The sequence below is a fragment of the Cuculus canorus genome, chromosome 12 (assembly GCF_017976375.1).
Source record: "Cuculus canorus isolate bCucCan1 chromosome 12, bCucCan1.pri, whole genome shotgun sequence".
NCBI classification, from domain to species: Eukaryota; Metazoa; Chordata; class Aves; order Cuculiformes; family Cuculidae; genus Cuculus; species Cuculus canorus.
This window is the reverse complement of record NC_071412.1, coordinates 1731281-1754573: the sequence shown is the minus strand read 5'-3', so window position 1 is coordinate 1754573 and position 23293 is coordinate 1731281. Positions and strand designations below refer to the sequence as shown.

General features: G+C 40.9%; 1 protein-coding gene across 12 annotated transcripts in view; it reads left to right on the top strand.

Moving 5' to 3' along the window:
• TCF12 (transcription factor 12) overlaps nucleotides 1–23293 on the top strand; it is a 172832-nt gene that overhangs the window by 52411 nt on the left and 97128 nt on the right. For all 12 annotated transcript variants that reach the window (XM_054078231.1, XM_054078230.1, XM_054078229.1 and 9 more), the window contains exon 6: nucleotides 9795–9897. In XM_054078231.1, coding sequence (XP_053934206.1) covers nucleotides 9795–9897 — 103 coding nt within the window. The remainder of the gene's footprint in view (nucleotides 1–9794; nucleotides 9898–23293) is intronic.

The following is a 23293-nucleotide window of genomic DNA, read 5'->3' as shown; positions in this document are numbered from 1 at the left end:
AGCCTTGTTTTTCCATTACCTAATAATGTTAAATGGCATTCTCGCACTGAAAGAGCAGAGGGTGTTTGTGTATTTGGAATGGGCTGGGACAGTCTTCAACTTGTGAAAAAGTACAAATTCAGACATCAGTGATTTCTGTGCGCAAAATCTCTTTTGCATAGGTCAGATGTTTTGTTAGAAAAATGAGCCGTTTGAAAATATGGGGGGAGGGGAGAAAAATGCATGAAAGCTGTGTTTTTTAGAGGAATGGTGATTAATGGGGTCAGTGGAATTCTGCAAAGCGCTCGTGGTCTGCTTATTCTTGGGTGATTTTCCTCAAGTCCGTGTGCCATGCTGTGTCCCCTTTTTCCATCTCTTGGGGTGCTTGTTTTTCTTCCAGCTCTCCAGTCTCGCTTTTACTTCTCTATGTGCAACAGTGGTGGTTTCTCAGTGAATATCTCGTGGTTAATGTACTCAAGTCCCTCCCTTATCTCAGTGATACAGAGCTAGAGATTTTTTGCATGTGTTGGTAATCCCTTGCATTAGAGGGGTAGCTGGCTCTCAGTGTGTTGTGCAGAGGGCTCTAAAGCTGCTTTTTGAAAGCCTTGCTCTCTTGAGCTCTTTGAAGCAAGTTCTGAGGTGCTTGAACCAAGGAAGACATTTGCAGCACAATCATACGTTGCCCTGTAGCACTTAAAAGTTCTGTCTTCCTGTTGCAAGGTGCTTCCAAACTTTTTAGCTTTCCCACTTTATTTGGGACTTGTTATTTTTACTTATAACCCAGCGACAAATTGGTATAATCGCTTTTTTGGATAAACGTTGTCTTTTAATTGAACATTTTTCTACCGTAGTGGCTAAGAGTTGCTTTTATTTTTTTATTTTATGATTGTCTCCAGACAGTAAATCTAAAAGAGGTTTTCATAAGACCTTTTCTTTTAGGTACCCTTTTTATTTTTACATGCATAATAATTTTAACTGTTAAAGATTTAGTATAAGCTAACGGAGATATTTTTCTTTCAAAATCTGAACTATGGATATTTTAAGTATCTTCCAGCATTTATATTGCACTAAAAGCTGCGAGTGTACATTTTGACCTGATTTAACACAGAATTTAGCTTCCATACTGAGCATGCAGTTCATCCTCCTTCTCATTTATGTAACTCTGCGATGCATGAAGCCAGAGTTGAACTGCTCAAGATGCCAGTGCTAGATTAGTTTGTTTTGTAGCATCAGTCAACAGGTTATGCCCTTTATTGTACGTAAAATACTTAGAAGTGAAATGGATCCTAAAATACTTTATTCCCAAGCTATTATTTTCCCCTCCTACTGCTTAATTTGCAAAGAAGTCAAAAATTAGTAATGAGATAGCAGGTATCCAAATGGTATTTTATACCTCTCAATCTCAGGTACAAAACAGGAAAGAAAGCTGTTAAATAACAAAACAGGACAAGAGGGACAGAAATTCAGTAAGTGTCATCAAGTCTGTTGTATTTGTGTCCTTCTTGTCCTCTGTTTTTGCAGGGGAGGGAGGTTGTTTGGTGATTCTTCTGGTGATTTGGTTTTCCCGATGTATTCTCTAAGCAAGCAGATGATTCAGTGTGAAATGAAGCCTAAATTAAACATCCCATATTCAGTGCACAGGCCACTCACAAATGCAGCTTTTGTTCATGTGAATTCTGGGCAGCACTTCTCAAAGCTAGTTCCAATATTTAAGCTCTGGACGCTTTGTAAGTAGGTTTTTAAGTATTGGCTTTCAGCATTTGTTGTTAGTCTATTGGCTGTACTTGTATGATTTTATTTCCTGGACTGTAGCTTGGATAAGGGCTAGAAAAATCAGTTGTGAGCTACATTAGAGAAGTGGGGGTTTGGTTTTTGTTTTGTTTTTGTTGGAACTACCTATCAAACTAAAATTAGCATTGGAATCTGTTTACAAATTAGTTTTCCTTGTAGCCATGGAATTGTCCCGGATTGTGCTGATGTTTGCCTCGAGTTTGCACAGTTGTAATTGGCCATTCGGTTTATCTCTTGGAAATGACAATTCATCATTCATGAAGTTAACTTCCTGGAAGTGGGTTTAGAACTAGAGAATAGGATGATTATTTCAGAACAGATTCCTTGTTCGATGTGTTTTGTTCCCCTTCCAAAGCACTACCAGGTTAAAAAGACTTTTCAGTGCTTGCCATGTTCTATGGGTTTGATGGGTGAGAATACTCTTTCTAAAACAAAACCGTTGTTTATTTCTGGAAACGTCGATGCTCACATAATCCTTAATCTTTGAAATTAGCTAGGACATCTTGGGGTGACCATTGCCCTGAGCCTCTTGTCTAATCTTCAGTCGGTGATTCACCACTATGTTCCCTCTGGGTCTGTCTCGCTGTCTCTGCTTCTTGTGTTCTCTCCCCGCTTCCCCCCACCTTGTATTTTTTCCTGGTTGTTTGTCTTCGAACTCTCAGATTAGTTTGGAGAGGCAGATAATCCACAATAAAGTGGATTTCGGCAGTAGATGCACTGTCGTTCGTTTACACATTAGTCATTAGGATGACTGTTGCCTGATTCATAGGATCATCGCCGGATTTAGCTTGGAAGGGACCTCAGTATTTTGGAGTTTTAAACAATTAATATTTGTTAGCTAAGGTCAACTGAACTATATGACTTAAGGAATCTGAAGCACCATTCATTAAATTTAATCTTTTCATCTGTAGCCACATCAAACTGTGAAGTCAACCAGTCTTTTACTGGAATTTTAATGTCTTAAGTTTAAATGAGATAATTGAGCTATATTGTAAGTTACTAAAATGCAAACACCCACTTACTGGTCTGGCAGCTCGGTTATGAGCCACAACTGGGTCTGATTTTGGTCTGTTCCCAGGGTCTTGTGTAGGAGAGGGCTTTGGGAAAAAGGAAAAGAAACGAAAGAGCTCATTTTCTCTAGTTCAGTAGACTTGAGCAAATAAAATGCTGTGGAGTAGTTAACCTTACAAGGAATAGTTATTTCATGAAGTCAATAAATGCAAGGCAAGATTGTGTGCCACGTAGTTATGATATATTCATATTTTTTTCAAATTTTACCTGGAAGTGGAAATAAGATGTTGCAGTCACTTAAAAAAAACCTCCAAACCAACAAAACCCCACAGTTTGAGTTAGGGTCAGGAGTATAGTTTTGCTTATCCATGAATAAATCCTGGAGTGACTTCAAAAAATAATTACTAAGGGTCAGTAGTTCTATGGTTTTGAAGTGGAAGCAGAAGGGAGAGGGAGATTGCTATGCAAGCTCTGGAACCAGTGGTGAAAAGACGTAGGAACAGTGCGCTGAGGAGGCTCTTTTTGGCTTTTTCTGTGATTGACTTAAACCAGATCATCAGAACGCTAACGGACATGGAAAGACATTGAATTTTAGGATGTTAATTACCATTTCATTTCGTAAAACGGGACAGAGACTCATTGTGTCAGCCTTCCCTTAGAGATTAGTGGGGTAAATGTGCCTAGTAAGGAGTGTGTTCTCTCTGTGTTTCTTCGGTTTCCTCTTCTGGGTCTTTTTGAATGATATATTCTGTCACACAATTTGCAGGTGTCCTGCATGCTACTTTATGATTTTGTTAATAGTCTCCAACTTCTAATTGTTTTGGCTGTGTTAGCATACCTGTGCATGGAAAGTTGTAGAATAGTTTGGGTTGGAATGGACCTTAAAGATCACCCAGTTCCACACCCTGCCATGGGCAGGGACACCTCTCACTGGAACAGGGGGCTCAGAGCCCCATCCAACCTGGCCTGGAACACCTCCAGGGATGGGGCAGCCACAGCTTCCCTGGGCAACCTGGGACAAGGCCTCCCCACCCTCATGGGGAAGAAATTCCTTCTTATGTCTAGTCTAAATCGATCCCTCTCCAATTTATACCCATTGCCCCTCAGCCTATCCCCGCAAGACTTTGTGAACAGCCCCTCCCCAGCTTTCCTGTAGCCCCTTCAGGTACTGGAAGGTCTCTCTAAGGTCTCCTCGGAGCCATCTCTTCTCCAGGCTGAACAACCCCAACTCTCTCAGCCTGTCCTCGTATGGAAGGTGCTCCACCCTCTGATCATCCTCTGGACCCATTCCAACAGCTCCATCTCCTTCTTACATTGAGGATTCCAGAAATGGACACAATACTCCAGACAAGGTCTCACAAGAGAGGAATAGAGAAGCAGAACCACCTCCCTCACCCTGCTGGCCACGCTCCTTTTGGTGCAGCCCAGGACACAGTTGGCCTTCTGGGCTCATGTTGAGCTTCTCATCCACCAGCACCCCAAGTCCTTCTCCGCAGGGCTGCTCTCAATCACATCATCCCCCATCATGTACTGAAATCGGGGATTGCCCCGACCCAGGTGTAGGACCTTGCCCTTAGCCTTGCTGAACCTCATGAGATTCTCACAGCCCCACTTCTCCGGCCCATCCAAGTCCCTCTGGATGACATCCCGTCCTTTCGGTGTCGCAACTACACCACTCATCTGGGTGTCATCTGCAAACTTGCTGAGGGTGCCCTCGATCTCACTGTCAATATCATTGATGAATATATTGAACAGCACTGGTCCCAGTACGGACTCCTGAGGGACACCACTTGTCACGGATCTCCATCTGGACTTTGAGCCATTGACCATTACTCTTTGAATACAACCGTCTAACCAGTTTCTAATCCACGAAACTGTCCACCCATCAAATCCATGTCTTTCCAATTTAGAGAGAAGGATGTTGTGGGAGACCATGTCCAAGGGTTTACAGAAGTCCAGATAGATCATATCTGTTGGTTTTCCCGTGTCCACTGCTGTGGTTACCCCATCATAGAAAGGCACTAAGTAGGTCAGACAGGCCTTGCCCCAGTGAAGCCGTGATGGCTGCTATTAATCACCCCCCTGTCCTCCATGTGCTTTAGCACAGCTTCTAGGAGGATCTGTTCCATGATCTTCTCAGGCACAGAGGTGAGGCTGACAGGTTGGTGGTCCTCAGGGTCATCTTTTCTACCCTTTTTAACAATGGGCACAACGTTACCCTTCTTCCAGTCACCAGGGACTTCTCCTGATTGCCGTGACTTTTCAATATCATGGAGAGTGGCTTAGCAACCACATCGGCCAATCCCCTCAGGACTCTGGGATGCATCTCATCAGGTCCCTTAGACTTATGTATGTTCAAGTTCCACAGGTGTTCATGAACGTCATCCTCCTCTACTGTGGGAGGGGGCTTACCCCCCTGGTCCCCATCTTGTTGTCCTATGACCCAGAAGGGATGAGGAGAATGGTTGTCAGTGAAGACTGAGGCAAAAGAGTTGTTGAGTACCTCAGCCTTCTCCTTGCTTGTTGGTACAAGTTCACCATTTCGACTATCAGTGGGGGTACGTTCTCTTTAATCCTCCTCTTCTGACTGATGTACCTGTAAAAGCCCTTCTTGTTGGTCTTCACTTCCCGTGCCGAGTTCAGATCCAGCTGCGCCTCGGCCTTCCTGATCTCATCCCTACCCAGCCAGGCAGTGTCCCTGTCCTCTTCCCAGGTCCCCTGTCCCTGCTTGCCCTGCCCGGGCAGTTCCCTCTTGTTCCCGAGTTTGACCAGCAGGTCTCAAGGCCAACACAGCTGATTCTTCCCTTCCCTGCTCCATTTCCTACATCCTCCTGACACAGACAGATAAGGCCTAAATCCCTTGGATGCTTGGGGCATCTTACCCAGAAGAGGTGGTAATGAAGATTGTTGCAAGTGTTGATTGTTTGAGTTGATTGACCTAATTTATTGCAATGATTAGAGAACATCACTTTAATCCAGTGACATACCTGGAAAATGAATAAAATGTTAGAGCATTCCATGTTGGCACTGCCTTTGCTGCTCGGTTAAGTTGCAGTGGTAGTTAGTAGTAGTCTTTTAGCTGCATTTCATGGCAGACAGTAGTAGCAGAAAATATTCATTGCTTTTATTTGTGGTTGTATCTCACTTTGTCTTTCTGGTCACAGACATACAGTGAGACTGAAATCCAGGGAGAGGCCTGTTGTGAAATGAATGGTGACAACATTACAAGGAAGAGTTGGCTCCCGTTTGACCTTATTGGGGCTGTAACAATACACGAAAAAGGGTTTTCTCATCCTTTGTAGTAGCTATGTAAGGGGTTGGAACAAACAAGATGGTTTTGAGTTTACAACTATACCATCTAGTCGTATCTGGAACCAGTTTTCTTTCTGTAAGCCGGAAAATGTCTGGAGCTGTCTGCAGTCCCTGTGGAACAGGGTGCTCGGAAAGAAAATAAGCGGTGCCCAGTAACTCTGGTTTTGTAGACTTTGTGCCAGTTATTTGCTACATAGTCGTGCTGTGCCCTCCGATGCGTGTTAATCCATGGGCGTGTGTGTCGGTGGCAGGAATGGGGATGTGTACTCAGCATGGAGTGCATCCTTCCAGCCCTTCCTTGCAGTTAACAGTAGGCAGCAATCCTCCAGAGGGCTTTGGAAGCCTACCTGCGGTCCAAAGAATGATATCACCAGCCTCTTCCAGTCGAGTCAGAGCAGGGTATACATCATGGAGTTCTTCCCGAGAGGGAAATAACGCAGGCTCCAAGCAGAAAGCTGATCTAGCTACGATCCACTGAGTACCTTTTCAGAGAGGCCCTGAACTGAAATTTCCTTCCTTTCTCAGAAAGAAAGACTGAAATTTGGCAGCATATTTCCCTGACTCTTCTTTATAACATAGATTTAAAAAGAGGCTCTGATAAAACTTTCTATCACCACCCCCAGCCTTCTGTTCCTCTAGTTGGGATGGCAGCTGATGGTGTTTTCTCTTTGTTCCAGGCGTGCAGGTGGGATGTACCTTTTTATAAGCCACTGTCCTTTATTGATGTTGCAGACAGACTTTTTAAGGCTCTCAACTGTATTCTTCTTTAAAAAGCAAACATATGTTGTGAATTTGTGCTATCATGTTTAAGTACGTTTTTAAGTCTATGACTAGAAGCTTCCAGTAGCTCTGCAAAAGCTATTAGAAGCTTCTAAATTTTTCATCTATGGTTGATTGATTACAGCTCTTCCCAGCAGAACTTCACGCTCTTTTTTATGTAAGTTAACAATACAGATTTAAAAGCAAGGAATGATACCAGGACTGCAATTTTATTTGAAGTACAGCTTAAATGTGAAGAATGCTCTGAAATAACTCTCTGTAATTTAAATCATTGTCCTTAGAGCTCTGCTGATTTTGCCTAATTTACTTTTGTGAAGTGCAAAAGAAGTTTGTTAAATCAAAACTGCATGTGTTTTTGTATTCATTTAGTGTTTGGAGGTTATACATGGGATTCAGCCGAGGGTTTCTAAACCCAAACAAAATTCTGCTGCTTGAGCGGATAATCCATAACTGAATCCATTCTGAAGAGTGGTGACAAGGCTGGTGGCCGGGTTAGGACCTCTTCATGTAGGTTCACTGGAGGCGAAGGCTGTGAGAGGTTATACTTCGCACAGATTCTATAATGCACGACAAGGAATGAAATGCCTGACACAATTAATTTGAGTTAGGAATTGAATTCAAATGGACAAAATTATTCTATTTAAAGTGCTTGCCATATGCCTTTATTTTCCCCCCACGTGGTAAATGTTCTGTTTTCTGTGCCTTTCGTGTTGTGAAGGACTTGGAGTGTTTTTCAGGTAAATGCAGTAGTTGATTTGTCTGTTGGCATAGAAATAGAACTTTGGTGCTGTGGTAATTGGATGCAAGTGCTTTCTGGGAAACTCGGAATAGGAAAAGAACATGATGTAAAGGATCATTTGAAAGGATTCTGACAGTAGAAGGGAGAACATTCCTTTCCATGTGAACTATCCACCCAGTTCTCCAATGCCTCTATTCTGGGAGGGAATATGCACTATTACCTTGGGGAGGAGCATTGTTAATCCACTGCATGTAGCACATATTGTTGTGTGACGTGTAACTGTATGAAATGAGTCTTACTGCTGTTATTTTCAGTAGTTTTCTTATTTACTTTGTAAATAAAGATCTCTTGATTTCCATTTCTAGGGCTCATCTAGGCACCACTTTCTAAATCTCAGAGATATGGACTCTCTTTTACCACTTTTTTAATCCTAGTTTCTTTCTTTGAAAATAAAATGTAATTGAAGCATTGTCTTAGGGAAATTTTTTTTTTAAAAAAAGCCAAGAAACGATGAGTACAAGCAGAGAGCCAAATAGGAATCTGCTTCTTTGGGAGCTTTGTGTTTTGGTCCTATATTTGCAAAATTGCCTGTCTTTATTTAGTGGATTTAATTTCTTTTTTGCTTCATTTCAGCATAAAAATAAACCACATGTGGTGACCTTAGCTAGGAGCCACTCGGTTTCCTCAGCAGCTGCTGCTACACGCTGCTTGTCTGACAGACGAGGCTAGGTCATGCTTACCAGAGGACACCCTTGTGGTCATAACCAAGTTGTAAATGTCACTAAGATTGTTTCTGAATGCCTATCACATGTGTATCACCGATTCTGAAGTAGATGAAGTCAGCCAAAGATTCGTTTGGGAGTTGGGACTCCCAGAAGATTACTTTTAAAGCCGAACAGCAGCGAGAGTTGTGACATGCATCCGTAAGCAGCAGCAGTGATTTGACAGTTGTTTAGCCCTCAGTTCGTAGCCCTTTGGTGGATCTGACAGCACGCCTGCGAAGATAGGGAGGCCTGTTTCAGCCCCATTAATGTTGTCTTGAATGTGAGCCTGCAGTCTGAAAAAATGATAAATGTTCAGTGATTGATGATTTTCCAGTCCCAGGGCACTGGGGTGTTTCTGGTAGCTGTGAACAATTTCTCCCCCTCCCTTAATTAGGAATGAGCTTTAGGTTTTTCTCTACCAGGCTCAGAGAAGTGAGGAAGTGGGAATTGTAAGGGAAGGGTTACAAAACGGTTTTCAAAACTGGCTACAAAGCAGGCGCAGTTTTGAGTGCCGGGTCTGTCGTGTTTTGATACAAAGAAAGTGATGCAGTGATCAGGGCACACCTGATCAGTCTGAATGGCAGGTGTGATATTCATATCTTTATATGGAAAAGCTGAAAGCATTTTTGAATGTACAAAAGGTAATCTTAAATAACTGGGTTAATGATCTGCATCCTAGGGCTTCTGTGTTTTCTCCTTGCCTTTGGTGCAAGCTTTTGCTAGGCCACTCTTTCCCGACTGCAGAAGGGTTGCTCCAAGCTAAGTTGGCTGTAGTAACGCTAGGAAAGTGCAAAACAGTCCTTCAGTTTAAGTGCTTGTTTGCAAAACGGGTGACGAAGTTGTTTATTTAATCACTATTTGGAATGATACCTTTTGTCAGCGAGCTCTGCCGTTTCGTAACGTGATAGTGTCAAAATGCCTATTAATCTGTAACATTAATAGCACTCTGCAAGGGGAAATGGAATTTCTTCTTCTCATTTGTGCTCTACATTTTTTCCTAATGTCAGTGACTCTTCCTAACCTTCTTACTGTGTATTAATGCAAACACAAACCTTAGGAAAAACAAAATCCACTTGCGACTTGTTCATACTGATTTTCCTCTCTCACTGGTTAGTGACTTAACACTAAGAAGATTCAAATATGAAAATATCTCAGCATTATTCAGTTTTTAGAAACATTGTCCAGGAGGACTCAGCTTATCAAGAAATTGTGTGTTTTCTTTTGATGGGGGAGAAAGAAAAGAGGGAGAGAAAGTAACATGTGGGCAGGGAGTAATTTCTGTGAGATAGACCCGAAAGCCAACTTTTGTGATTAATGACCAATTGTGACTCTGCACATTTAATTAGGGAAGTGTCATTACACTCAATTAGCAGGGCTGCCAAATAATCTGTTTAATACTCTGGTCTTTTTTTCTCTAGGGTTTTGCAGACAGTCCTCATTACAGTGATCACTTGAATGACAGTCGATTAGGGCCCCATGAAGGATTGTCCCCGACACCTTTCATGAACTCAAATCTGATGGGTAAGTAGGTAATTCTTTACGAGTATCCCCTCAAAGCCTCTTTGGTCAGAAAGAGACATTTTTCATTCCCTTGTCTAGGACTGACATGTCAAGCATCTGGAAGTTGCTCTGTTTCTCATAACAACACTGCCTTTCCTGTTGAAATCTTTTTATATTGGGGGCAAATTCCTCAAAGGCCTTGACCAGGATGTTATAGAAGAAGGAACCACCTGGATTTTTCCCAAGTTGATCTAGAAAGCTGATATATCCGATTTCTTTTTAATGTTTCTCTTGTAAATTCTAGCTTTTGTTGAGAAGACATCATGGTCACTTTTAATTTGTGCATTTTTTAAAAAAAGAAATTATTTTTCTATGCTCTTGATCCCCAAACTGCCTACTGATTTCCTTTAGGGTTTCCTTTAGTAAATAATTTGAAGGCTTGCCTCTTGTATTTAGTTTTCTAATTTCTTTTATATTTGTTGTATGAGAAATGTTGTCACTTCTAAGAAGTAGACGCAAACTCCTGTTTTGCCAGGCACATGGTGTTACTGCTTCTGGGCCTGTAGGTGTCCAACATTTTCTGCTTTTGAAACAGGGAAAACAAGCAAGGAAAATGCATATTATATTGTGGGCTTAGGTACTGAAAGCCTTTTTGGCATTACTTGCACTTTTGTACTACCTAAAATATATTAATGTGTTAACGGCATTGTTTGAAACTCTTCTTCTTATTATAGCTTGAGGCATAAAAATGTTGATTTCAAAATATTTATTGTTTGTCAATGTGTGGTCGATATATTTGGGGCAAATATTTTTCTGCTGTCCAACTTAGGCATCAGTCTTTGTTCTTCATTCAAACATTTAACATTGTTTCACTTATATATTCTGCGTCTTGCAGACATGACCTATTTTGTGATCTCAGTATTGTCCTTTTAAGACATAGCCATGATAATCTAAGTGGATTACCTAAATCCAAATCCTGGTGGTCTGCAATTTCTTTGGGAAATCTTTCTACTTTGCTCAGTCTTTGTTTACTACTTTAATTTTCTCTGAAATGGAAGCAGACAAAGCACAGCTATTGCAGAAACCATTTCATAGAATCTGAAAATATGTAATTCTAAAATCACTATCTCTGTAGTCTTTGTTCACAGAGTATACATCAACTGGTCGATGGTACTTGTATCTGAAGACAGTAAATTAATATGTATTACAGAAGGCAAACTGTTTGGCGATGCTTTTATTTAGAGCCTTCCAGTTTCTGAACAATATATGCCTTTAAGTGTATGAAAAAAATAATTGATGCAACTATATCTTGCTTCTTTAGGTTTATTGAAGAGGTGGCTAGGTGGTTCCGTTAAGCGTAATAGAATTAATATCATTAATACCGATTTGAGAAGATGCCTCCATTGAGATTGTTTTGCAGAGAGAATTAATGAATTGCAGGATGCGTATGTCAGTCCCTCAAAGCAGCTCTGAGCTGCAGTAATGTTATATTGCTTTATGGCTAACAGTTCTTACGGGTTTTTTTGTGGGAGCACTAGTACTTCATTTTGTTTTGTATGCAGCAAAGAATTATAGAAAGCTTTCTGAATAGATCTCTAAGAAATTTAAACCTCAAAATCCCATAAATATGCTTTTAAAAGCATTCCACCTCTGGGTTTTGGCTTGTCATAATGGAAAATCATGTTCATTTTACCTGTGTTACAGGATAGGGTGCAGCTTTATGTATGTACCATCCTTTGATTCGCATCATGAGTTTTTGCACTCTATCTTCAGTTGATGCTGAAAGTTTGGAGACAGGAATGATAAAAGCTCCATAAAACTACACAGTTTTTTGTGTAGTACACTATTATCGTTGATAAGGACTTTTTGTCTGTTGTTGAAAAGAAAACCAAGATTTTTTAAGTATTTTGGACAAAAAAAGTAACACAATTTATTAATATCAAATTGTGGACGTTTCCATACACAGAACAAACCCATCCATTTTATTAGTTACTGTAGAAGATATTTAATTATTTATTGCGTCGATTGGTTACTGTGTGATCTTCAGAGGTTAAAAGGAGATGGAAGCTGAGAACACGAACTCTGTAAGCTTATAGGAAGTATCTCCCTAGGATGATAGGATTGATGATGGGTCTGGGTTTCTGTGCTTGAAGATCTGAGAAACAGCCCTTCCCAACATTTTCTCATGACTGAAATACATCTCTGAGATAGTTAAAAACTATTAAAAAAAAAAAAAAAAAAAAAGCGAGCAACAACATATTTCACCATTGCTGTCAACACTTAAGAGCACCATTAAAAGAAAGAATTGTGTCAAGAGGATGTTGTTGTTTTGTGTATTATGTTCAGCCATAAGCATATTTGCCTGAAGAGATAGCGGATTATAAAGTGCCACTGTCTTTCATGACGGAGCTCTCAAACATTTTAATGATCTTGTACGTTGCAAAAGAGAGAAATTTTGTCTAACAAGAGTTGATAATGATTCAATAATGAACAATTTGCCACAGAAAGATACATTTCCATATTCATTTAGATATTTTTTGAAGTGTTTTGCAGAGGAAGTAAAGCTATTATGTTGGATTGGTTAGTATTCTTCACTAATGAATTCCAGAATTATCCTGTTGATTTGTTAGTATAAAAAAAGAAGGGCCGTTGTTGTATTTTAAGTAAAACCACTGAATCTCTTGGCACCAGCGCAGTCTGTTAGTATCCATAGAGATATGTAGAAAATCAGGCTAAGATATATTGGTGGTATTGTAGCTCCATTTAGACTTGATAATCTTTGCTTATTCAATGCTTTCTGCTTTAATTACATTCTAGAAAACTGTTCACAAGGATATGAGATTCTTCTTTCTAATTACACTGCCTTTTAGTACTCTGCACTTGTGAGTAGAGGCCAGTTTTTGCTGGGACCCTTTGAGCATGTGGTGGTGTATCTGTTGTACTGTTCCCAGGACTTGATTCTACTGAGCTTTCCTACTTCTGCCTAACAGGAAGGACACAAGCAGATTATTTTTTAGTGTAGGTTAAAGGGATTTTTTTTTGGTCCTTCTTGGAAATTGGAAGTAGGTGACTTCATTTCTTCTGTGTCTCTTTCCACAAGAGGTGGTGAGGCTGAAGGCAAAACCTTTGTGCTCCATGCGAATCGTCTGGGTGCTGCGCAGTGCCACAATTGTGTACCCGAGACATCATTAACGAACTTGGGCGGTGGCTGGATCTAAACTTGCCGTGTTAAAATCACTCCTTTGAAGCAGAAAGAGAGATCGTTCTTCCAAGTTTTCTTTCAAGTATACTTCTTTGTTTTCTTGTTATTTCTGTAACTAGTTGCTTTACAGTTTAGTTGAGTTAAGTTCTAGTGCTCTGGGTGTTCTTGGGCTAGCCACAGCGTTTGAAGAGCTGTCAACTGGGGTAGTTGGAAACTGTCAGATTTGGAAACTTTGAATATGTGGGAACGGAGGATTTTAGACCATTTGCACCATCAGGGTGAGCCTCATTCCGGTACTGATGAAATAAATAGGTGAGAGAACCAAACTTAGAACTCTTTGATGGAAGCAGAGTGATACATTTTGTTTTTTTGCTGTTCGTTTTCCTTTAATGTTGGATATACTTGGTGCGCTTGAGTCACTCGTGGTTTGTCACCAGGCTTCACAAAACTGGGCTTGCGAGTAAATTGTACATATACACATCATTTATTTTACCCTTCATTCACGTTTAACTGTCTTGTACCAGTCTAGTAAGTGGTTGGTTGGTATGTGCGGGGAGGAACTGCCGTGTGGAGTTCAGGGCAGCGGGAGCAGAGAGGTGGTTGTTGAGGCCAAATTCCATCAATTTTCAAAGGTCATATTTTGAGTTGCTGTGAAACTGAAGACTGTTTTTGTGCATTAACCATATAAATGAGTGGTCAATATCTGGACTGGCTTGTCTTCCAGTTTTGGAGTTACCATTCACTTAACTGACTTGATTGCCCGATTGTGTAGGTTTGTAAGAATGGCTGTGCTTCTGCAAGCACATCTTTCATACTAGTGGAATCACTAGGTCTCATTTGTATTGTCAAATCTGTTGTTTGATTTGTAAGTGAAGCACTCCGGTTGGCTTGGAGAGTGGTAAAAATTTTTGAAGACGTAGATTAGGGGTATTTTTCAAGCTATGTGGTAAATAGCTGAAGCCTCTGTAAGCTTTCCAGTATTGATATTGTTCTTGAATAGGTGATTTAAAGCCTTAGTTTGGGAGAGCTTATTTTTAGTAAAGGGAGAGGCTTTTGAACTTTAAAATACAATTAAAAGAGGTCATTCATCTGAATTTTTTCTCAGTTAAGAATCTAATCTTCAGGAAAACTTTGCTTCCTCAGTGGCACTTCAATAAAAGAATTTTGAAATTCATGAGCTAGAGCTTGTTATCAAATGACTTTATGATAGTGGAGGCTGTAGTAGGAAGCGAGCAAGGATAACCAGTTATTAAAATGGCAAATTTTAAGAATGCTGCCTATCTTTTTTTTGCTAGGAATCTTGTTTTAATTGCTTTTTAGGAAGGGAGAGGGCAGGTGTGAGTAGTGAGTTGGCAGACCTTGTATTTGTCCAAAATAATAGTTAGATTTCCTTGAATTGCTTTCTGTAGTCATTACTAATTTAACACGTGGAATAAAATAGGCATCACAATGGAAATGATCTCCAGAGACGTGAGCAATGGCAAGACTGACCTGAAATAATTTATAGGCAGTTACATGGGTGTTAATGTGGAGAACAGTGGGGACAGAATATTTTAAATTCTTCAGAGAATTCATTAGGAAGAGAGATGTAAATGTTGAAAAAACAAAACAGCAAAATGGGGACATAATAAACATTATGACAAGCGAGTCAGTTCATCTCATTTTACAGGAGTAGGGCAGTAAATTGAAAGAAAAAGTATGAAAGCATAGCTAATAAGCTTCATGTAGTGCATAATCATCTGTCAAATTTTATTGTACAACAAGAGTTCAGAAGAACTTTTCCCAGTCACAAAGGCACAAGTCTGAGATCATCCGCCGTTACAATACTTAGGCATACAACTCTCCTGCTCCGAGACACAGGTTGACTGGAAGCTTCCCATGCTGGAAAAGTTCTTTGAAACCAATTATACAGTAAGTGGTGGTGTGCATTATGCTTACATTTTATCACATCCGGTATAGTTTTGGTTATTGTAGCTGTCAGTATCAAGACCCTGACTCATCTCTATGTAGAACGTCGTGGCTACTTCTCCCGAAGTAAGCATTGCCATTGCTGCCCCCAGCAAAGCTTTGGGTTTTGTTGCTAAAGATAGGCTTATGTTTTTTTTAAAAAAAGCATTTTTTTCCAAATCATTGCATTTGATTGATCTGGAAGATTTACATTTAAGTTTCTGTCTAAGAATGTTTGTTTTCCTTTTGAGGAGTGTCACTGTGCTGCATTGCTTGATTGATGCTGTTCTATATATGATAGTATATATTGGCTAAAAGCCTAATGTAAATTTTATGCTGCTTTGTTGTTTAGCATGAAAATTTCAAACCCAGAGTTGATGTTTTAAGTCAAATTTCAGTGATTGCTTCCTCTGCTCCAGATTACGATATATACTGTTCGCTTTATATAAGGTTATATAAAATCTCCATTAAAAATGTAAGTACTTTTGTTTGAAGTGCTAGCAGTAGGCCTCCCCTTTTGTTCTGGGGTGCTGCTGTGTGTGGCTGTGTCCCGGCTCTGCCATGTTGGGCTGTGCCAGGCTATTGTCAGCGGTAACTGGAAAGCCTCCGACCTGCCATGCAGGTAACTGCCGGAGCACAGCCGCCCATCTGCAGCCTGAAGCTCTGGAGTCACCGTGTTTTGTATCTGTTGGTACGGTTTTAGATTTATCTTTTTTTTTTCCCCCAGGTATTACGTTAAATAAATTCCACTCACACCAAAGAATTGCTCTCATCTGCTCTTCATTTGCCTTTTGTGAAAGCTAATGGGTTTCTGAGAAATTAAATTACACAGTCATTTAGTGACAGCGCTAAGTGCAGGGCTTTTTTACCCTTGGGTTTTTGCTCACAAGAGTGTGTGTTAAGCTCAGTTTTCCTTTCTGTTTACAGTAATATTTCAATCGGATAGCTTTCCTAACATTTCTGTACATCCAGTAATACCTCAAGGCTTCGTGCAGGCGTAGCGGGGAGCTCTCCTCCTTTGTACCGTTGTGCCGTAGCAGGTGTCTGCTCGTGTGCTCTCCCCCGTGAGAGTTCGCTATCGCTCCTCGTTAGCAGCTGCGGCAGAGGGGCCCCGGTGACCCTCCTCAGGTGGTGCTCAGGTGGGGCTCTGCCAGGTAGGCGTGTGGCGCAGCTGCCCGCTGCCCTCCTGCTGCCGCCGGCCAGAGGCCCCGCGCCCGCCCGGCTCCCCGAACAGGGAGGTGAGGAGCGGGGTGAGCAGGTGCTCCACGGCCTGCTGGCTGTCCCCCTCCCTCTCGGGGAACCAAATGCTCTGTGAGCGTGTGGAGTGTTTAGGCGCTTCGTCCTTAATGAGCACGGATGGTATTGTGCAAGTTTATGGGATCTTTGTGATCTCCGCGTCAGCTTCAGAGTCATTTTCAGACTCAGTCTGCAGGGCTGTGCTTGAAGGGGAAAAAACAGAAGGGTTTTCTTTCTGGCAAGTAACAAAGTGAAGAAATCTGTCCTTGAAAAATCTATCAAATGCTGTGATTTAATATCGTGCTCAGAGAAGCTGCCATTGCCTTTTCACTGGCTGTTAGCAGAGATACCTGTGTAGGGCTCGGAAGAGCTTCTGCAGCCCCGCGGCCATCCCGTGGGCAGGCCTGGCAGTTGGCGTGGCCCCCGGGCAGCAGCGGTGCTGTGCTGTGCGCCAGCGCTAGAAAAGCCAGGGCACAGTGTTCATTGTGTAGGAGGAAGTTGGAACCTTGTCTCCTTCGAAAACATTTCCCAGTTAAACCCAGAATTTTTCTCAGGCGGAGTACTTTTGAATTGCCGGTTTGGGAGTTAAACATGCGAGTCTGTGGCTTTTAAATTTAGAAATATTTTAGTTCTGATAAAATTTGTTCTGCAAAGCTTGGGTTTTAGTTAACGCAGTCTGATACATTTGAGTGTTGATTTATTCACAGTGTACTCTGCCTCTGAAAAGGGGAATAAATAGTAATCTGATGAAATTTTTAAGTCTTGCATTTCCTCTTTGTTACAGCGTGTCAGTTGAGCTGCTGTAGGGTATGTTTATCTGTTACAAGGCTCATCAGTGCATGAAATGCTGAAAGGGCATATTTCTCTCCTGTGGTTCCTGCCATCCCTGGGCACTTGTAGATGTGTTCCAGTGGATGGGATCAGCTGGGTGAAGCTGCAGGATTTGAAATTTCAGTCTGTCTGAAGGCACCAAGCTCCTTCCCAGGGAGAAGGGAGGAGGGGGTGATTCTTTCCCATCCTGGTGATGTAACTTCCCCAGGAGGCAGTTGCTTAGGGATCTACAGAATAACTATTATCCTGTTCAAATAGGAGACTGTAGAAAGCTCACTGGTGATTAAAAGATAATTTTGTAATTTTTCATGGCTTGTCTTTGTTTTGCAATAAAGATGTTTGCTTATCGCCAGGTGCATAAAAATCATTTACTTAATCTCTATTTCATTCCATTATTTTTTTTTTTTCGTTCTTGCACGCATGTAGCTGTATCCTGTCGGTTGTCAGCGGTCCGGTGTTTAACGAGCGCAGCAGCCTGGATCCAGTGATTAAGTTCTGAACTGATCTACCAAAATGTCCTAACTAGGCTGCTTGTGTCAAAACAAGTGGCTTTTGTGATTTGGGGCATTATAGTATTTGCATTAATATTATTTGAAGTTGTTAATAGTTTTCTTTAGAGAGTGAGTTTTAGTGAGTCAAATCTTTGTTGCTGCTGGAAACCTGACTTTGTTTACAATGTGGACACCTCAGAGGAAAGCAAAACAGGTTAAATTGAATGAGTGAGCCTGTAAAAGATGTAGTTCTATTTTTCAGACGCATGAAGGTGTTGAACCTCTTAATAGTATTGGTTTTGTGGTGGCTGCTGCATTTTCCCTAGGGTTGTAAGCTGCTGTAGGTGTGCGATGCTTCAGCTAGAGAGTGATTAATGGAATAAGCATCATCTAGAGAAAACATTTTTTAATTCGATTGTGAAAATGTCTGGATGCTTTTGCTTCAGTCCAATATCACACCAAGGTGTTATTTCTGAAAAGTGAATGATTTTCACATCACAGCAATGTGCAGAAGACCAGAGAATGTGCAGCTTGTCCTGCTAAAGATGGTAATATCCTGCTCTATTTGTGGGACTTTCTTGCTGCCTTTTTGTGCTTTCCTGCAGACCAGCAGCAGTGTGGCTTTCAGATGGATGTTCAGCTTCTGTCACTCTAACGCGTCTATGTTTATTGGGGAGTCACCTGAAAATTCTGCAGAGTTGTTTCTTAGGCATCCAGATGGAGGATCACTTGGAGAAAGAGAAACCTCGTTATCCTGGTGTGTGGAAGCTCCACCAGGATGGTGTTTGGGGGAGGGACCGTGCCGTTTTGTTGCGGGTTCTTTTGGAAGACCTTCATAAGGGTCTCCCATCTGAAAATGAAAGTGGATAGATAGTTGAAACATCATTTTACATGGTGATCCGTTATATACAGGGTTAAACAAACTGATGGTGTTTGGGTTGGCTGCTATCAATTCCTTTCAAGAAAGCAGTGGCCTCAAGTTCGGTGAGGAAATAAAAAAGGTTCATTGAAATGGGAATGGGGGAGAAACAGCAATTACTACTAAAATAGCTTGAGACTGATTCTATGTTTTTTTTGTGAAACTGCTGAGCCTTAAAGGTGATTGGGAGCCTGCATGGCGAAATGCGGCGTGGGTGAATGGAAAATGCAGAAATTTGAACAGGGATTGTACAGACCGTGTGCAAACCTGTACTACTGTCACAACAACTGCAATGACATTGTAGCTCAGTTTCCAGTGTAACAGGGACCTCTAAAATAAGCCTGGCTCTTCAGGCACAAATGCAGTACAAACGAGGCATCTTACAATTTCTTTCTTTTATGCAATGGAACGTAGAAAGCAGAATTCTTGAGGGTAATGTGAGACTTGCTAACAGCTTCAAGGCTGATCCCTGGGATCTGCATTGAATACCCGAGTGAATGACTGTATCATAAATAAATTCATATTGTGTTTAAATCAAGTTCTGCAGAGATAGGGAGGAGTGTGCTTGTACACCCTTTATCAGGGCACTGCAGTTTGGAGTACCTCCTCTGCATCGGGTGAGCAAAGTGATGTTTGCCTCAGTATTTTGCTGTGATAATCCAGTCGGAAAGAGAACTGTTATTTATTGTCTTTCCTATGGCATCATTTGTTTCTTTCACTTATTGCTAGTCCTTTATAAGCTGTCACATCACGTTTATTCATTGATTTATTTGGAGCACTGAGGTACTTTGCAATGTAAACTACAAACAGATTTACCTGCTTGAACAGAGATCTAAAAATTTTACGTCTTATGGAGCCCTATTTTTTAGCTGTGTCTTACCTATCTTAGATGTTGCACTGCCTTATAAAATATTTACATTTTTATTCATATTTTAAAAAGTCTTATAAAGGCTTTTCTGATCATGTCACCCTAACGTCAAAGCAGTTTGCAAAAGTTCATGTGTGTGTTACACTATAGAAGGCTTTTAGCACACCTTAATGTTCTCTCAGTCCAAAAATCATTTTTTTCATGTTTATAAGTTCGTTGTCTTTAATCTTAGAGGCGGTCTTGTTTTCATATAGATATGTTACATTATTATATGGCTTCACGTTTGAAAGATACTGAAATTGGTACAGGTGTGCAAGGTCAGAAACTGAGGTCTCATGTTTTCTGGAACACAATTCTGTCTTACCTTGTACTTGGAGAAGTATGCTTTTCACTTGATGTCAATTAAATCTTTCTTCTCAATCACAGATAAAGTGATTTTTTTTCAGCAGTGCTGTGTTGTCTGGCAAAAGACCTGCTGATATATTTTACCATCACTGAAACAATTTTTATTGACATGTTCTGATATTGCTATTTTTGAGCTTGAGATGTGTCACTAGCATTACTAGTGTTTAAAATATTACTTTATAAACAATAAAGCTCAGAAATCTGTGTGCTAGTTTTTCTCGTGTGCCTGAAACTATCACTTCTCTGAGTACTTCGGGTCAAGCTATGAGAGCACAGTCTGAAGTCACCCGTTCATGCGCTGCTCAGTTCACCTTTTCCTGCTGCGTTGTTCTTGCCCACTTAGGGGTGCTGGGGGGTTATTTTGCTCCATGTGGTTACTGCGAGTGGTGGGAGGAGGAGCAGTGATTGGTTTGTCTTTCTGGTGCTTGGCTGCATTTCCTTTAATTTTTTTTGTTCCCTGCTTTTATTCATCAATGACAATTTATAAACAGTGCATGTTTCACAATGATTTCAGCCTTGAGTGCCAAACAACTGTATGATTTTGTTCCTTTGTTTGACAGTTGTCTGGCACTAAGCCACAGGCACAATCGCATTGAGTGTTTTTGTCCAGTGTATGTGTAAATTCTTTATTTCATTTATATTTTTGCTATTGCATTAGAAATGTATCATCCTAGAAATACATTTCAAAGGTGCACGGTAAAAAAAACTATATTGTTAAAGCTGTTAAGTAAGTTGAGTATAAATTTGTTCCTTCACTGTTTTGGGGCAGGGAGAGGGGCCAGCAGAGAGAAACTGCTGCCTTTCCTTGGTTCAGTGGCACGGTTGCAAACTATGGAAAGGAATATGGTTTGTTGGCAGAAGGAAAAAGCCCATGTGTTTCTCCATTTGGTAACCATTTCATGCAGGATAGTTTGCTTAGGTGTACGCAAGAAACAGCAGCCTTTCAGCGATAGATTTAGAACAGAGTAAAGGTAGAGAACAGTTTTTAAATGCAGACTATTTTCTCTATTTCTTTCTCTCATTTTGCCTACATACAGAAAATTTGGAGCACAAATGTCTTGAGTTCGAGCTATTGACTTTTCCCTGGCTCTGTCGTGCTTGGTTGACATTCTGCAGTGCGAAGGAGGCGAGCTTCCCTGTTGATCGTACTCCGAGTTTCTGGTTTGTGTGCCTCCCCCTCTTCCCCAGCACACACACGGCTTGGTCGCATGATAGAGACATAGTGCAAATGCCAGGAAACCAATGTGAAATAGAACACCAAATTGAGAGGCAGTGATTCATCGGGAGGAAGCGTTAGCCAGGCCCCAGTCACTTTTTCCCCCCCGCTTCTTTCAACCTGTGCTCTAAGCATCGTTATTCCCTTGATAATCAGTTTTAGAGCGGCTGTTGAACTGAAAGCTGCTGTTCAAGTTGCCGCTGCCCTTCTCTCAGATCTCTTCTTTTTTCTCGATGGTATTCTTGCGTTGCTTTCTTACTTGTTAACGCAGTCCAGGTAGGTGTCACTGGCCCGGTTTAGTTCCTTCAAAAAATGCCGTAAGGTCAGGGGTAGAAAATAACACAAACTTTAATTTGCACTGAAATTGTCAACAGAATCATCTGTCCTCAAATCTATAGAGTATAATTTTACTGTAGTTTTGCTGTGTGGTTAAACCTGTATTTTCGTCCCTTGAATGCACCCATCTGGATCAGTGCACTGTTCCACCTGAGCACTTCCATCAGGCTCGCGCTTAGCTGCTCTTTGGGATTTTTCCTGTCTTTACCTGGCTTGTCTGTCTTCCTTGCTCTGTTGACTTTTGTGACTGTTTGAAGAAAGGCCATTTTTTTTTGTGGTTTTGTGCAGACGTGTTGCTCTTTGTAGATATGTTTTCTTTTTGTTTCCTTCGTCTTAAATACAAAGGAAATAGAGGTTTTAATCTGAGTATGCTCTGTTGGTGCTTACAGTGTGGTATTATTTGGCTGTAACACCTGGCTGTTGAAATTTAGAGCATATTTTTCTTCAAATTCACTCTTCTTTTTTTGCGGTTCTTTCTTTGTGCACCTGTTAGTGCTGCTGGTGGGATACCACGGTAGAGGAGTCGTTCTTCTGTTCCAGTGTGGGTATTCTTTCTTGTTTGCGAGACATTTGTTCATTCAAACCCGGTATCTTCTAAGCGGTCTGTAAGTTCCGATTCCAAACAGGAGTGCTGTGTAGTACATTAAGTATTCTCCTTCACGCCCCAGAGTACTGCCCACTAGGTTGGGAAGATCAAAACTGTTGGCTCTTAGGTTGCAATGAAAATGTATTAATGCATTCTCTGATCCTCTGTTAGAAGAGCTAGGAGTTGTGAATGGATGAGAGAATAATAAAAGCCAGTGTAGTAAAATATGTTTTAAGGTGGAAAAATTTATTGATTTATTAGTTTATTGATAGCCAACTTCTAAACAAACCTGCAGGGCTACAGCTTAGTCACACTGGAGTGACGACTATGAGCCAGACGTTAAAATATCCTCCAGCTCAACTCTGCAAGAGTGAGTTTGAATGCAAAATCAGTAAAAAATTGCTTATTTCTTTTTTAGGCCAACAGACGTGCTGAAGGGTCACTTGCAAGTTTTTCATTGTAAAAAGCAAATTCACATACAAATTTTTAGTATCTGGTATTGTGTTATTTGTCTTTATTACTGAAGCTTCTGAGATGTGTGTGGATGCTTTTCAGAGCCCTTGATCCCTTGTAGCGTGTGCCATGCTGCTCAAGGCAAGAATCTTTAGATGTCACAGTCATCTTGCCACACATGATGAATCACTTTGCCTGAAGATTTTCTGCCCGCAAAGCCTCTGGGGTTGCTCTGTCTCCCTGGGGATGTTCTGTTCGACTGACCATCTGAGCTTCCTCTGTGTGACCACTTTAGAAAGTGCTAATCCAAACTTTTCTACATTTAATTTCTGCTTGTAAATAACAGAAGGGGTCACATATACATAGGTAAGCTGGCCAAAATGAGAAATAAAGCACAGAAAGAACTAGTTTGTCTTTAAAAAAAGATGGTGTCACTTTAAACTGATTTTGTTTGAAGTTTTTTAATTTAATTTTTACAAGAAAGATGTTAAGTGGTCATAACTGCCAGATACTGTCCAAAATGTTGGAAAACCACAGGAAAACCCTGTGGGGTTTTTTCCCTTCTGTTTTTCTTTTATTGCTGATAAACCAATGCATACAATGAGTTTCAAAGCCCTCCTGATTGTGTCTCTTTGGATATGTTCTTTGGTTGTGTTGGCCTGTGAGGCAGGATTAGTGGCAGCTGGTAATAAAACCTGAAGTTTCAAGGTACTGAATAGATATCGGGTCAACTGTCTCCCTTCAGAGTTCAATCAGGTTGCTGTGAGGAGCCTGTGAAAAACATCTTAAAAATACATCACTGTATTTTTAGGATTTAATTCAGTTCATGTTTTTTAAACAGTTCAAAATTTGTACCAGGTCAACTCATGTCCAGTTGCTCAGTTTTCAGATTCAGTGTTCTAAACAGACTTCCATTGAACATTTTGG